Source organism: Micropterus dolomieu, linkage group LG20 (assembly GCF_021292245.1).
Source record: "Micropterus dolomieu isolate WLL.071019.BEF.003 ecotype Adirondacks linkage group LG20, ASM2129224v1, whole genome shotgun sequence".
NCBI classification, from domain to species: Eukaryota; Metazoa; Chordata; class Actinopteri; order Centrarchiformes; family Centrarchidae; genus Micropterus; species Micropterus dolomieu.
Window position 1 is genome coordinate 19,335,253 of NC_060169.1, and position 16,391 is coordinate 19,351,643.

General features: G+C 38.6%; 1 protein-coding gene across 3 annotated transcripts in view; it reads right to left on the reverse strand.

The window, feature by feature from the left end:
• phlpp2 (PH domain and leucine rich repeat protein phosphatase 2) overlaps positions 1–14,523 on the reverse strand; it is a 51,572-nt gene extending 37,049 nt beyond the window's left edge. The window contains exons 1-3 of one of the 3 annotated variants that reach the window (XM_046033304.1): positions 14,044–14,523; positions 9,599–9,879; positions 2,243–2,376 (exon numbers count right to left, since the gene is read on the reverse strand). In XM_046033304.1, coding sequence (XP_045889260.1) covers positions 2,243–2,376; positions 9,599–9,879; positions 14,044–14,256 — 628 coding nt within the window. In that variant the 5' untranslated portion in view covers positions 14,257–14,523. Of the gene's footprint in view, positions 1–2,242; positions 2,377–3,494; positions 3,694–9,598; positions 9,883–14,043 lie in introns of those variants that run through there. The other 2 variants (XM_046033303.1, XM_046033305.1) reach the window with 2 other exon arrangements.
• Between the last annotated feature and the right edge of the window lie 1,868 nt (positions 14,524–16,391).

Consider the following 16,391-nt stretch of genomic DNA (forward strand, 5'->3'; position numbering starts at 1 on the left):
GCCTGACTACTGATACTAGCCAAGATCCAACCAGTTCTCGTGTTGGCAAGGGGCAAACAACAGTTAAGCTTTCACTGGACAAAAAAGAACTAGGAATTAGATTGAGGCCACAGTTATGGAAGATTTTATTGGACTTTAATATTTGTAACCCACAGAAAACAATCCACAAATGTGTACTAAGATACGCAAATATTTCACTATCTACAAATTTGTATTTTTACATTTGTGATGTGTAAAATCATATCTATAAAAATACATAGCGACTTCTACAGACAAAACAGTTTTTGCACATTTCCAAATCGCTTTTTGTCAATTTGTGGGTCATGTTACATTTGTAACTTCCTTTTTACACATTTGTGGAATTTTGTCCAATGTGTACTGCGGAGATCTGTAGAAAAAAAAAATACAAATATCTCACTACCCAAAACATGTATTTTGCAGTATTCCTGATTGGGCTTTATAGAATACAGAACTTCTCTGCTTTTCATTTCCTTTCCAAAGCTTTCTTTCACAGCTCTGACAGGAAGGTGTAACATATTACTACAAAAACAATTTTCAGGCTCATATTTATTTAAATACAGTGATAAAGTATTCAATAGTAAACTATATACACTTGTACAGAAAAATTTTGACTGAGTCCAGTGGTCCAGCAGAAGCAGAAGTTGATGTCGCTACCGCCACCTGCTGGTGTAGCTAATAAACTGCTCTCACATTTACAGATCTCTGTTTACAGATCTCTGTGGTATAGAGTGGACAAAATTCCACAAATGCGTAAAAAGGAAGTCACAAATGTAACGTGACCTGCAAAGTGACAGGAAATGATCCACAAATGTGCAAAAACTATTTTGTGTGTAAAAATAGATCCACAAATGTGTAAATAACACTTTGTATGTGAAATTAAAATATGTGTGTGCAGAGTAAATTGTACATATTTGCAAATTGCACTGTATTTTTGTGGATATGATTTTACACAACAAAAATGTAAAAATACATGTTTTGGGTAGTGAGATATTTGTGTATATTTTTTTTTACATTGGACAAAATTCCACAAATGTGTAAAAAGGAAGTTACAAATGTAACATGACTCACAAATTGGGAGAAAGCAATATGCAAATGTGCAAAAAATGTTGTTAAGCCTGTCTAGGATTAAAATTTATACTTCCCAAAGGAGCATCTCAAATGTCTTCGAACCCACAATTAAACATGTTATGTTGCACGGTGGAGCAGTAGCTGCCATTGTCGCCTCACAGCAATAAGGTACTGGGTTTGACCAAGCTTTCTGCGTGGAGCTTGCATGTTCTTCGTTTTTAAAACTGGACAAATCTGAATGCGATCTTGTTGTCTCACATGGTTAATAAAGTAATTAAATTTGCTGCTAAGTCTTAACAGTGAGTTTGGATTTTTAAAGTCTCCTCATGAGTGCCTAGTCAACCAAAGAATTTGTGTTTAGCTTGTATTTTTATTCAGTGTGGCAGCACTGCATTTCAATGTAGGGAGGGTTGTGCACTTTATGTGGGAGGAATTACATGTGAGCCCTTCAGTCGATGTGGTTTGCTCAATCTTCCTCTCTCTTTCTGTGGCACAGCAGCATGTGAGCAGTTCTAACCCCAAACAAAGGAGTTCCACTGATTCAGCGGGAACATCAGTTGGTTTATTAAGTGGAAACACATTACAGAACATTCTTCCCTATATTACCCTCAACGGCAAATCCCTTAATTGCTGCTACTGTATGAATATCATTAGACCAATGAGCCATAGATGTCTGTGGGTTTATGTGATTCATGCAAATTTGTCAATGGCTTCTCCAAAGAGTCACATTCATTCTGCTACTGCATTAATATATTAGGGCCACTTGGTCACTCCAGTCCTGGGGTCACTGAAGGAGGTTGACAGCAGCAGGTAAAATGTACCCCACATGGGGATGGAGAGACACCACAGGATGAAGGATGGTCAGTCACCTAGCATGAAGCCATGATGGGTGTGTTTGTGGTATCCCAGGCTATTTTGAATACTAGATACACCGTTCTCAGGAAAATCTTTGCTTAATGCATGCACACTTTCACGCACAGACACAAGATCAAGAGAAGATGTGATAAAATCGTTTTGGAACATTTCACCTGCTGCAGACTGTTCAGCCTTCAGGTCCGTTTTCAGAGGAAGAGACCAGGCTCCTATCAGATCCCACTGAGCAGCAGCAGATTATGAAGATTGGGGATGATGGCCACTGTGGGTTTGTACTCACCGCTGTAGAAACGGATCAAACAGCTGAGGTCCGAGTTGGCTGCTTCTTGCTGCACTCGTCCAGGGTCTGCGTAGCCCATAGCTGCCAGGTAGTCATACACCATCTGGAGTGGACGCTCAGAGGGGTCCAGCCTCCTACGGGACAAAAGAAAAGGAGAAGTGGTGTAACAATGCCCACCACTAAATTGAAACCATAGATTTTCTGTATAAGGGAGGCACATACACTGAAGCAATGACATCAAACTAAAAGTGGAAAGCTTCTTTATGCCTGTTAAAAACCACAGTTTTTGAATGGGATAGCAGAAGAGTCCAGGATAACTCCTAAGAGAAAAACTCTTTTAGAAAGAGAAATCACTGACACAAATGTTCTATGTGTAAGTGTGTGCATATTATTTTAGAAAACAGTAAAATCTGTGCACTGTAAAGTAAAATTTAATTTTGGCTCATCTGCCAATGGCAGGTAAACTGAGAATAATTACCATCCAAAAGTTTGTTTTTTTTACCAGCCATAAAACTGCATCATGGATTATTTGACTAAAATGCAAACTCATCTAAAGCATCACTTTAAAGAGACAACTGTGAATAGATAACATCGGATTTACAACTTTTATTCAGAACCTTTTTAATAAAACGCACTCAGTTACATTGTTGCACTTTAACTCATACTGTTCCTACACATCCGACGTCTTTGTCACTCCTGTTCTCAAAACCAGAGCAACAGATAACAGATTATGGGGATGTATCATGGCCAGGAAGCTACTCAGTAGCAAAAGGCAATACACTACCAAATTTAATATCACATAACAACAGTAACTACACACCCAAATTCTGTGCAGTTACTATACTAATACAACAACTTGTAAAATAAATGTAAAAAGAGAATCTAGCCAACTAAACTCACCAGTGCAGTGAAACAAAAGATCCCTCACCGGCTTCCCACCCATGACCACTACCAACTATGTTCAATAGGGCATCTGGCCAAGCAACAAGCATTACTAGGAGTAGACAGTACATTACGCAGGCCAAGCAAGGTCATTTTTACCCCCAAATCTCTGTACATCAAATGTAACAGTCAGACATGTTCATCGTTCCACTGCATATGGGATTGTCCTCACATTACTGATTTTTGGAGGAAGGTGCTACATCTCATTATTCACATTATTGGTAAAAGTGTACTTCTTAATCCCAAACTATGTATTCTGAACATTTATCCTGACAATTTTGTGATTTCAGAGAATGAATCCTTTACGTACTGCCTGCGTTTTGGAAGCTAAACGGTGCATCGCTCGGTTGTGGAGAAGTCCCACTCCATGAGGACTCTCACAATGGTTAAAATGAATGTGTGTCTACCTGGCAATGGAAAAAATAAGCTACTCTACAAAAAACTAACTTGACAAATTCTGGGAAATATGGAACTCTTTTTATACATTTTTGGAAAAAGAAGATGTGCAAAATTTTGAATGGACGGAACTGAGTGTAACTGTTTAACGCAATGGGAACGGACTGACTCGGTATCGGGTACGTAATCGATTTTCAATGTTCTAGCTGTTTTCTGTCCAAAAACTGCGGCGCTTTGTGTCCACAGAGATCGCCTGGCGGGCCGCCATCTTGGTGAGGTCGGCTGCGGTCTTTAGTTTCGTTTGAGTCACGAGGTATGAGAGCCGAAGAAGAGTGTAGTTTGGCGGAGGCGATCTTTATCGGTCTCTGCTGGCGAACCGTAGGAGCTACACGCATGCCTGAAATCGTCTCGTCGAGACGAACAAAATGAGCCCACCCACAGCCCTGTAGGATGATCTGTTCTCAAGCTGTGGGCCTGTAAAGCATGGGAGTGCTTCTGGTCATTTATATTGACTGTTTTTAGCAATATTTCAATGTTTTGGAAGCTTTATGTTATTTGGAACGTGGTTGTATGGACAGAAATAATGTTTTGAAGATAACTACCAATAAAAGTGAACATATAAACAGTAAATATGGCCAAAACATGGACATTCGCCTGGTATATTTTTGAAAGATTGTGTAATAACTTTTGTATATCAGTTTCTTTTCATCAAATTTACAGTTACAGTTGTATTCTAGGTGTATTAAAAGATATTCTGGTGCATTACAGTCTACCTTAGGATGGTTTTGATGGTTTATTGCATCAAAATAAAGCTTTTTTACCAGGCGAGGATATATATATAAATATATTATATTTTTTCTGTATTTCATATCCATGTAGTCTGTAATGGTAAAATAAATATGTTATTCTACAATGGATTTATATTCCTTAGCTTCTGACCTTTCAAAGGAGACCAGAATTATGCATCTAGGGCTAATGGTTGAAGAGATATTACTGACTTATTTTGGATATGTTAGGAGGAGGAGGTTTAAAGTGCTGTTTTTTGCTTTATTTTTATTTTATTATTTTATAATTACTATTAGCTACAACTCTGTGTCAGTGGTTACCATTATATTATGTCATGGTAATTATTATTGTGTGTGTATCTATCCATCTATCCATCGTCAACCGCTTATCCTGTTATGTGTGGGTAGGTGGGAGGGGGGTATTTTTTTATTGTAGCATTGCTGCATTGCTAGCATGTTAGGTCTATATGTGCTGTTAATTAACATTTATGTATGTTTTGTACAAGCTGATTCTTTATATTCCTTTAAAACGAATAAATACATGTTTCAAAAAAACAAGCATCACTAGAAGATTTTTCTAAAAAGGAAACCAATTAGTTGTTTATCATCGGAGGCTGTGGGGGAACTCCGGTGTTGTTGGAGAATTACTAAGCTTGTCTATTAAACACGAGAGGCGACACTTGGTTTTATTTTCATTGGCCAACTTTTGAATTGAACCTCAAACTGAGTATTTTTTGTTTGCTTACAGAAAGATGGACTGGGAGATTAGAACTGAGATAAGGACTCATTAACTGGTGGTTGAACTGTGGGTTTTATATTGAGCGCTTATTGTATAACACTGTGGTGAACTTAGTTTTTCTTGTGGTCTGTAGGTAGGCCGACATAATGATATTATATCATATTATTTAATGCCATGACTTGACTCAAATTATCTTTCTCATATTATTATAATTTGATATATCTTGTCCGCCATTGCTCATAATAATAATTCTACCTAATTCATCATAACACAGGCCTGACCCACAAGAAAGAACAGTGTATGTTCTATTTATCTAATATTGTGTTGGTCATACTATACACTGGTTTACTGCTTGTCCATTTTTAAGAATACAGAAGGTAAAGAGCTTTACATTAATCGCATATTAAATCGCAATCGCAATATTGGTAAAGAAAAACGCAATTAGATTATTTTACAAAATCGTTAAGCCCTAGCACAAAGTAAGGAGTAAGGCGCAAAGGGATTGTATTCCATCTCTTAATTAATCATAGGTGTGTTTTGGGTGCAATACTAATTAAACCAATCAGTGTCATCTCCCATTCCCTTTAAAAGCCAGGTGTGCCTGCACCTGGTGCATTGCTATTTAAATGATGGATGAATGGCACATTATAAAAAACATATAATAAAATATAAATAAGTAATAAAGTATGATGCAGACTTGCAGCAAAGAAAGAGAGAGAGGGCTTATCAGTTAACCACCCGCTATTTATCAGAATGTAAATTTTTATAAGCTTTTTTTGGTCAATGTCACAATTGCATCCTGCTGTCTCAAGATAATAATGCACCAACATATATACCTTCAGCGGTTTGGGTCTGCACAAAAGTAGATAAATTAGTAATAATCACAATGCATCTGCACGACCCTTCAGGATCTCTCACATAATTGGAACACAGCCATTACAAGTTTTTTTCCTTGATGGAAAAGCTGTATTTCTCATTAGAAAAATGAACCAGAAACATATTCAAGTTACTCCATACCAATTCTCTGATTGTGGATTTAACTTATTCATCCATGATATAATCAAGATTGGAAATCATCTCGGCCCACTAGTAATCACTCTAAGGACTCTTCCTGCTGATGTCCAACAGGATGAATGTCAACCCTGAAATCCGGTACCCCTTGCCTGATACAAGCAGCCTTTCACATAAATGTTTACTGTCTGGCTGCATGAAGGTCTCACAAGCCCAACAACAAACACTTTGAACCTGATCAGCTGGAAATGTCCTGGTTTACTCATTATAACTTATCTCCTGAAATAAGTGAGACTTGTTTAGGACTTTAAATGCATTCTCTGTTTGCAGTTCTACATAGGTGTCATACCATTAAGACGACAAGCTGAATAATTTTTTGATTTGTATTTTGATCTTGAGGTTGATACATTGGCTTTTTACAAATATGTCAGTCTCTGGATACATGATGACTGACCAAAAAAAACAAAATTACAAGAGTAACGTTTATAGTAAATGAGACAGAATAGTGCTTGATTTTCGAAACATCACTCGCTAACATAGTAGGCAAACAAATATCAGCACCCATGCCCACGCCAAAGGCCACCTTTCCCCTGTCAGCCTATATGATTTGAAGGATCATGTTATCTGATTTCCGACCGCTGTGGTCTCAACCCCTCAATGGAGGATTTAGGCAGCTTCCAGCAGGCACCAAGTGGAGGATGACTGACAGTCCCTGATGACCATTCACACTGACTCTTACACAGCACAGATATGCCTCATTTATTCACAAATCCTTCAACCTTGGGCAATACAGCAAGAAGCTGTTAAATCTCTGACAAATGCCACCCAGTGGGTTCATCTGTCCTCAGGGTGGAAGGTAAATTGTGCAGCAAACCATGGAAATGTGTCTCTAGATTTACAATAGTAGATATACCCAGTAGTCCATATAACTGAGATAGGTGGGGTTCATAGAAACCCCTACAAAACAATGGTGCAACCACATAGGTGTTTTCACTTAATCTGGCTAACTAGACCTCTGGAATTGACTGTGAGTGAGTACACACAGTGCTTGATTGACATTTTCTACAACTATTTGCTGGTAATTTCCAGCATGGTTTCACTCAACTTTAACCTGAGTGGGGGTCTAATCAGCCAAAACAACTGAGAATGGGTGTTGGTGTGCAAAAACTGACTCAGATCGCAAGTACAAAGAAGATTGGAGATGTGTTTTCATTTCATCAGGGTGTACTTTACCTGTTATTAGCAGGCAGGAGATGTGGTGTCTCAGCAATCATTGATCATTTAGCAAGGTTTTTTACTATAGAGTGCAAGTGTTAAGAGAAGGAGGCTGTTGTCAGCTAAAGAAGCAGAAGAAAGGGAACATTACCAACTGTGTAAATGCATTAATTAGTTGCTATCCTTGTACTGTATTGGCATACCTCCTGTGAAAATCAATAATCAGACCATAATGGAGCGACGCTTATAATTTACAATCCAAATCACAATAATTGTGGGTAGACATCATTTTCTAAATGGCTGCTAATGCCAACTCTGTGCTTAATACTGTGCATAATGTTTATGAAAACAAATTTAAGCCACATAGCAGTCCAAAACACATTCAGCCAAAATCTTTGCAGTTATCGCAGGTTGAAGATTTTAACACAAAGCAAATGCAATATAATATTATCAAAAACACCTCCCATCAGCTGTTTTTTTTTGCCAAGTTTCACAATTCCTAATATGTTCCAACCCTACCCCTGGTCCAGCGGGCCTCGTCAGTGGTGAGTTCAAAAGACATTGCCCCTGCATCACTTTTTTAGGTTTGTGGCTGACCTTCAAGCATTCACATGTGAAATTTACTCCCAGGCCTGACAGCAGTAGCTGGCACTGTGTCCTGATCCTGCATCCTGTTCCTGAATTGGTCTGCTCCCTCACTGTGCAGATTGTACTGTAGATATAAGCGGATGAGATGAGATTTCTCTGCAGGGTGACTGGCTTCACTTTACATTTCAGATGCTTACTCCTCTGAGAGGAGCCAGTTGAGATGTCTGGGAGCCTCCCTTTGGAACTGCTGTGGGCATGACAAACTGGGAGAAAACCCCGGGCATGCCCAGAAAATATCAGAGGGATTATATATCCCATCTATCCTGGGAGCACTTTGGGATCCCCAAAGAAGAGCCTGTTGCTGGGAAAAAGAATACTAGACTGCCTGCTCACCCTGTTGGCACTGTGATCCTAACCAGAATAAATAGCTCAAAATGGATGAATGAAAGGATAGATTTCCTCCATCAACTGCATTGCCTCAGTTAATTTATCTTAAGAGGGAATACAATGTTCCTTCAGCAGGAAAGAACCCAGACCTTTCTGTAAGCAGCACATTACTACAAGCTATAAAAAGAAAATCACTAAAAAAAGCTTCCGTCCTTAGTTACAAATCTTTCTTCTGTGCTTGTCTCAGTGCTGTCAACAGCTTTATTTGTTTCAGATCATTGTTTAAACAGTGCACATACTAAAGTGCATTATCAATTACAGTAATGATACATATTACATTTAAAACATTTATCTAAGAAGAGTTGAAAAGAATTACAAGAAGGAAAGAAAACTAGAAAACCTTATAAGGTTAGGGTTAGCTTATCTATTTTTCATGAATATATGCACTTTTTAAATTTAATGCTAGCTTGACTTGTCTTTACTGTATGTGCTGTCTGAATTTTTTCTTTGCATTAACAGAAAACATAGTTTTAAGTCGCCAATGCCCTGTTTTTGGATGTTTAAGATTTCAATGTTAAATTCTGAGTAACTGATACAGGTTAACCCACAGGTTAACCCACCCACCCACATCATTATGTTGTTCTGAAAGGGTACAGTGTATTTGGAATACTCCTGCCATGGCTCTTGACCAAGGAAAGCACTATCCTCTGGGCAACCATCCTAACCTTTTAGGATATTTATGCCACATGTTTAGTATGGCTCAAATGCAGAGGACTTATGGTGCGTTCCAGTTGTACCTGGAAAGTCAAAGTTTGGAGTCTGAAATTTCAACAGGATCGCCCCCTCGGAAAGTCAGGAGATATGCACTGCCCCCAACTTTGTGATCCAAGATGGCTGCTCTGTGTATCAACAGTTACTGAAAGCTGTAGTTTATACTGTTTATTAGCACTTCTGTGAATTTGTGTCTCATAGAAATTGCTGTACACAAAGTACTGGCCAACTGCTGTCTGTGGAAATGTTGCTACTGTGTTTAGTATACGTAAATACCACGTAACGCGTTTTTATCAACCAGCGTTGGTAACAATAGCTAACCTGGCTAGTTAGCTAACAATGGCTAGCTGAGCAAGGATTTCCATATTGTTAACTGGAACATGGTCAACTCGGGCGTGACGTCATTACCAGCTCCGACTTACAACTTCCGAGATAAATAGAACGCGCCAATATTGTCCAACAGGAAATAATGAAGTATAACTTCACTTTGTTGACTTAACTAGTGTGTGTGTGTATATTTACCTGACTAGGTCTCCATGAAGCTGGACATAGAGTCCCTGTCCGTCCCTCTGAGCACACAGCTCCTCCACTGTGGTACTGGTGGAGCAGAGCACCAACTGAAGGTCTGTCTGAGGGGTGGAGGAGGCCTGTGGGCCAGAGACAGGTGGCTGGGGGTCCACTGTCCCCACATAGAGACACACACAGCCCCGCTGGGTGTCCCCCTTTAGCCAGTCCCGCTCTCTGGATCCAAATCTGGTTTTTCTTGTCATACAGCCACGACTCCCATTCCGCTTCATGTTGCGCTGCTGACACAGAAAGAGTCATTTTAACACATAGGTTGACATCAGATACATATCAACATGTCTAACAGCAATGGCCTGGCTAAAGAGCTTGAGGGGGTTCCAAAGATACCCTGCAAGAAGTGCTGTAGGCTTCCTTCAACACAACATCTGTGTATAATAATCTACGAACTCTGCGTGGCTTCGGTACTGGGACATAAAATGTTACCAAACTAAAATTGCAATGGGACAAAGATGAAATATGCTGACACCGTGTAAGTGTCCACAGGGCCGATCCACAACTTTGGGGAACAGTCACTTACAGCAGACAGACACCGATAGCTTCAGAGCGTTGTGTGGAGAGGGCCAGGCAGAGCGGGCGATTGAAAATCGGCTGGCCGGCGAAGAGCGGCTAAACTTGGGAGAGAGGAGCATAGAGCAGCGCTCCAGCTTTGGACAAAAACACCCGTAGTCAAACTGGATAATGCTCTGACAACTACGCCGTAAGCTTTTTACTTTTTGGGATTACAATGTTGATTTATCTTCACTTGAGCTTCTCAGCAGCTAGATTCCATGAACATCCGGTTCCAGTGTCGTTAGCGTATTTTGGCACTACTTCATATTTATATTAAAACCAGACAAAACTGGACATTGCTGGGAGAAAAGAAAGTGAGGAAGTTGAACTACCTGGTGAGTTCAAAAAACATGTGTATGTAACTTTATTCCAGCTATCGTTGTACTTTACTGTGACCAAGTTAGCATAGCATAACCCTGATCGATCGAAACTCCATTCAGAAAACAAACATTTTAGAAGTTGTTGTCCTGCTGTCTTGCTAACAAACCTGACAAAGCATGCATTCATACGTTTAACAAATCTGCATCATATTGTAGTTATTATGTTTACTTTGGGTTTATACAGTTGTAGTAATGACGAGTTGTGTTTATTCGCGTTATCGCATTGTGTGTGAACACTCAGCAGTTGTCCAGCGATAAAACCCCCGCGAGGACAGCGTTGCGTGGATTAAATTCGCATTTGGTCTGAATGCCGCATGAGAGACTATGCTTTAACAGTGCAGTTGCTGCACACCTTTCTATCTGTATACAACTGGAAAGAGAACTATCCTGTGAAATTAAGTGAACGTGACACTTCTGGAAATTAGTGCAGTGGTATTTATAGTAATGAAGGAGCACCTATCCCCCTAAGTAACCACTTGGGTAGCAACAACATAGACTGTATAAAAAAAGTGGATGTAGCCATCGTGACGTAACACATTGGTTTGTGGACTAGTTTTGAAGCCTCGAGTTGGGCATACTGGGCTTCGCCATCTTGTTTTTTTGGAATTAGAAGTGACCATATTTGGACAAGAGGATGGAACTGGGGAGGGATATGCATTGGTAGCAACTTGTCAATCACAAGAAAGCCACGCCCTTAAGCACACCCAGCTTTATTGTCTGTTTTGCTCTAAATGAGACCATAATTTACAAAATAAATATCATGCTGTATTGAAGACTTAAAACTAGCCATTTAAGACCATATACACCAGAATGTTGTGTTGTTGTCTAAATTAGACAATAAGGACTAATGTCAGTGACATCAGCTGCTCATGAAAAAGGTCCAACAGGTAAAGACATCTATCCACTACTCTGACTCAGCTTGTAGGCTCTGCAGTACATATAAACAAAGACACACACAGAAACACACACAGACTACACTACTGTTGGAGTTTGTCAAGGATGCAGCTTGACTCCACATCTCTCCAGTATATTCATAGACAGGATATGAAAGTCTGGAGAGCATCCAGTTTGGTGACTTAAAAGGTATTATATGGGTTTTTCAGTGCCTGATATATAATGCCGATATCAAAAGAAAAGTCATGTATAATTACATTTTTCTATGCAGAGTACAAACTAATCTAAAAACTTATCTTAGCCAGTAACATGTTGTTTAAAAGAAATTTAATGAATTAATGAAATAGAAAAATACATGTACAGGTTATGCTGTAGATTTTAGAATGTGACTGCAATGTATATTTAACGCTAGCCAGTAATGGTTTTAGTTTAGATTTGCTGTCATTTAGGAGACACGTGTAAACATTTAGAAAAGATGTCGCAAATTTAGAGCTTGAAACTAAATTTTTCACCACCATCCCAAAACACCCTAACATTGTTCTCATGCAAATAATTTTCTCACAATATTTAGCAACTTATTATACCAAACTATAACAACAACAAAAGTCCTGACACATCAACCGACTGCATGGACACTTGTTAGCGTTGAAACAATGATTATTTTTGTTATTGTTTAGATCATGGTCACAAACTCCCAGAGCCCGTAGGGATGATTTTAAATTATGATGAAATAATTATTTTGTTTTGACCACCTATCAAAAACACAATTTATGTGTAACAAATAAAAAATAACCACTAAACCAATAAAATGTGTGGTATTATTATTATTTGATAAATGACTGAATAATTAATTGTGTATCAAAATAGATTTTAATTAATGTTCTTTAATCTAATCAATTAACTGGGAAATCCTTTCACCATCAGCTACAGTATTTCATGTCCAACCAAAGAAATTAATGTTTGCCACTGTCACGTTAGTTACAGATTGATATATAAACTATATCATTGTAATAATATAATTTCAAAATACCTTTCTAATGTTTTGGCCTTTTATTTTAGCATATTTTAGGTTTAGGTTTCATGGGTTACTGAATATTTCAAAAACAACTTAGTTCAATTAGTTCTTACATCTTAATTCAACCTCACAATTTATCTTATTAGAAAATTGCCTCCTCCATCTCAGGGCCTTCATCAACAAATATAGTTTGCTCAGTCATGATAGTAAATGGACCTCGACTTAATTTCATTTCCAAGGTCAAGAAAAAACTTTAAGTTTTTTTACTCCTTAAATAGACCATAACTGGAGCAGCATTATTTCAGAGGTTAGGGAGGCTGGAATGTAACCAGAGAGAGGTTAGTTTCAACTCCACACCTGTTGAAAAATCTGTGGTGAAAGAGTGAAAGTAAACTACCATACTCTTTCCTTATCAGCTACTGTCAAGGTGAGTGAAGCACTGAACCACTGCTCACTGCTGTAGAATCACTAAGTGGTCAACTCAGTCGATTACAGATGTACTGGGCTGCTCTAGGGCAGCTTCCAGGTGTGGATATGTGTCACTGTGTGAATGTGAAGCAGGGCCACACTGAATAAGAACATACATGTTTAGTCAACCTGTACTGAGTCAGAGAGGAGTAGACAAATATCTTGTGTATTTTTCTATCTCTAAGGGCAGATTTGCCAATGACAGATGGCTGACTTGGGTCAGTCTTTCAGTTAGCTATGGAGGTCCCTTGTAGACTTTGTGATGATACAGTATGTTACTGTAACACAAACCGTATCTTGTGCTTCAGCAAATCAACAAACATTGCCATATTTTGGCTGGCAGTTAGGCTTTTGGATGTGACCCCTGATTTAAGTAACACCAAAACCCTACGGTCTATGATTATCTACTTTATGTTGATGTTAACAGGCATGGGAATTATTAGGAAGCATTACCCCCTCACAGTGAGTGAATTATAGGTGAATGGTTTCACAGTCAATATCTGCAGAAACATTGCAGGCTTGTGTTAATTACATCTGAAGAAAAATCAACATCTTACTTATGGTATTATGCACTTAATAACAGGGTGACCTATTTTATTATTTTGGTGGCACCTTCAAATACAATAACTGAATACATACACATTAATTCAATAGCACTGTCGAGATTTTCTGTGTGTGTGTTTGTCACTGCTTTGCAAGCAGAGACCTCAGGGACTTACATGTCATTACACATCATGTGTGTGAACTGTTCAGCAGTGGGTCTTCCTATTTGTGTGTGTGTGTGTGTGTGTGTGTGTGGCTTTTGGCTGTTAATTGGCTCTGGTACATTCCTCACTTAATGGCAATCATCCTCAGCTCAATCATCAATCGGAGAATACCAATCACTGGATATCCAGCCATTACATAATATTACAATGATGCGTTCATTCTCATGCACTTTGCCCTGGTTGAATCGCCTACTGTAATGTAAGAAAAAAAACAAGACATGTAACGATTATGTTACATGAGATTATTTTGTATCCTGTTTGAATAACCTTCTGCATCACAAGAAAATAAACCATGTCCATGTGACTTGCCTTTAGCACTCGGATCCCCGTTGCAGCATGAGCTCCCGGACCACTGCGGCTGCCGCGAACTGCAGTCTCATTCAGCCCCGCTTGGTGGATCACCGTGTCCGGCTGCCTGTCTATGCAAGCCCCGTTATCTCCGACATCACCTCCCTTCTTGATGCCCGTCTGGGTGTTAGTCGCCACGACCGCTGTATTGTTATCCTCGTCTTCCATCGCCATTTATGATCCCCTTTTAACAGCTACAAAAAAAAAGAAGTGCCGTCCCGGTACGCGACTGGCAAATTCCCACGAAGAGGTGAACATTCATCCTGTGTCGATGCAGCGACGCCATATCCAGACTGAATCTGACTGTTGTCAGATAGGCCTGCTGGAGAGCTGATCAATAAACATTAAATGGGCGGATCCAGGGTATTTATTATTCATCAGCCACTGCCCCTTTCTGAGAGGAGAGGCGTACAACACTAATCTTCAGCCAAGTCTTTTACCACTTGATGCTTTTCATAACGAAAAATTACGCTATGCCTTTGTAGGGCGTGTCTTCGGTACTCACGCTGTTGTGAACTTTTGTCTTGTGTGAAAGCAGCTAACTATTTCTTATGGATTAACGTTACAACTTAAATCTAAAGCATTTGTAAATTATTTATTAACCACTAATAAGTCCATATGTTGAATCTTTCAAATCCTTAATAAAGTGTGTCTTAATTGAACATATAAATATAGGATTAGAAGGTTTTATATTATAAGTTAAGTTATTATAAGTTATCCTTTAATTAGTGAACGTTAAGATGAAATGTTAGCTAGCGTTAACGTCAGATGACAACGAATCTGGTGTGGCTATCGGCTACGTTCACTTTTAAACTCATTATCTTAGCTTTGCATTTCCTTTACACCCTCACACACTCCTTTCATTGTAGGCTAACAATTTACACATCTATGCTGAACTAAGATACTGATAAGGTTAACATAACATTAAATATAGGATAATTGATTCTGTAACGTTAGCTTTAGCCAAAAGACAGCTAAGTTAACATAATTACAGCCTTCTGAATTTCACAAGTTACAAGCTGGTACTTGCTTTCATTACTTACCTTTGTTATGCATTGCTTCAGTTTGGCCGACAATGAGGCCCCTATCTATTGCTACTGTAGTTTTCACTTTCCTGTTGTATGTGATAGGTAAAAGGTTTGTGAGAAACAACTAGTGAAGACATGCAGGTAGGTTAGAAATAATACAGGGGGAAGACCTGTAATAAGCATGTCAGAGGACAAGGGTGGAATACCAACCTGGTAAAGTGTACAAGCTCGGAGGCCCCAAACCCCTCAGGGTTATATATTTAAGAATTTTAAATAATGTTGCTGATACTGTGTATATCCCGGCGTTTAGTTCTCATCACTGTAAAATGTACTCATTATACAGCTCTAATACAAATTTTATTGAATACTCAGAATCAGCTGCATCATTTGTTCTATGAACGGTGGTGCAGGTTATTCAAGGGGTCCTAACTGGGGAAGGGCCACAAAATCCAAGTGTTATGAATTAAGTGTCAGGAACTCCCAGCTACACACCTGCTCTATTAATCTAATGAATTCCCAGCTCACTAAGTAACTGGCCTTTTTCACAGCAGACATGTTGACTTCTCATAGTAGGAAAAGAAAAGGTGGTTTAGGGCTCTGTTCTGTTCACGAGTCCCAGTGAGCAATTATGTACAATACCAGGACCCTGAAACCTAAGTTTCCAGTATTTTTATTTATCAGAATAAATTTATCTAAATAAAAGCAGCTACATGGCTGTTAGTTGTTCATTTAACATTTTTGAATTTGGTCCCTGATTTAGTGACATTTTATGTTAAAGAGCAATATAGAATGACAAAGACAGTATTACAAAGGATTATCACGTGCTGTTCACACATTTGTTCATTAGGAGATATAGTTTATTATATAATAACAAACTTAGTTGAGCTAAGGGTGGGCAATAGTGTGAAAATCCTGTATAAAGGAGTACGTCATTTTAAATTGCAACATCTGTATATATTGTTATATAGTACATTTTCTGTAAAACTGTTAAATATAAAATAAATTAACATTTCTGGCTAATGCAGCAAGTTAAATACCTAAGAAATCCAGGTAATTCATCATATTGAGGCAAAAATCAATCCAAATGCCTCTAAGCCGTTCTGTTAATTTGAACACTGTCTACAATGGTTTATTTAAAGCTAGACATGGTATAGCAAAATCTCAAAGCAAAATCACAGTTGATACATTTATTTTGTCTCATAGCAGGAACCTTCACATTGCATGTCCTTAAAATAGGTCAGATTGTTACACCACACTCCCATACCAAGAAAACAAACTACC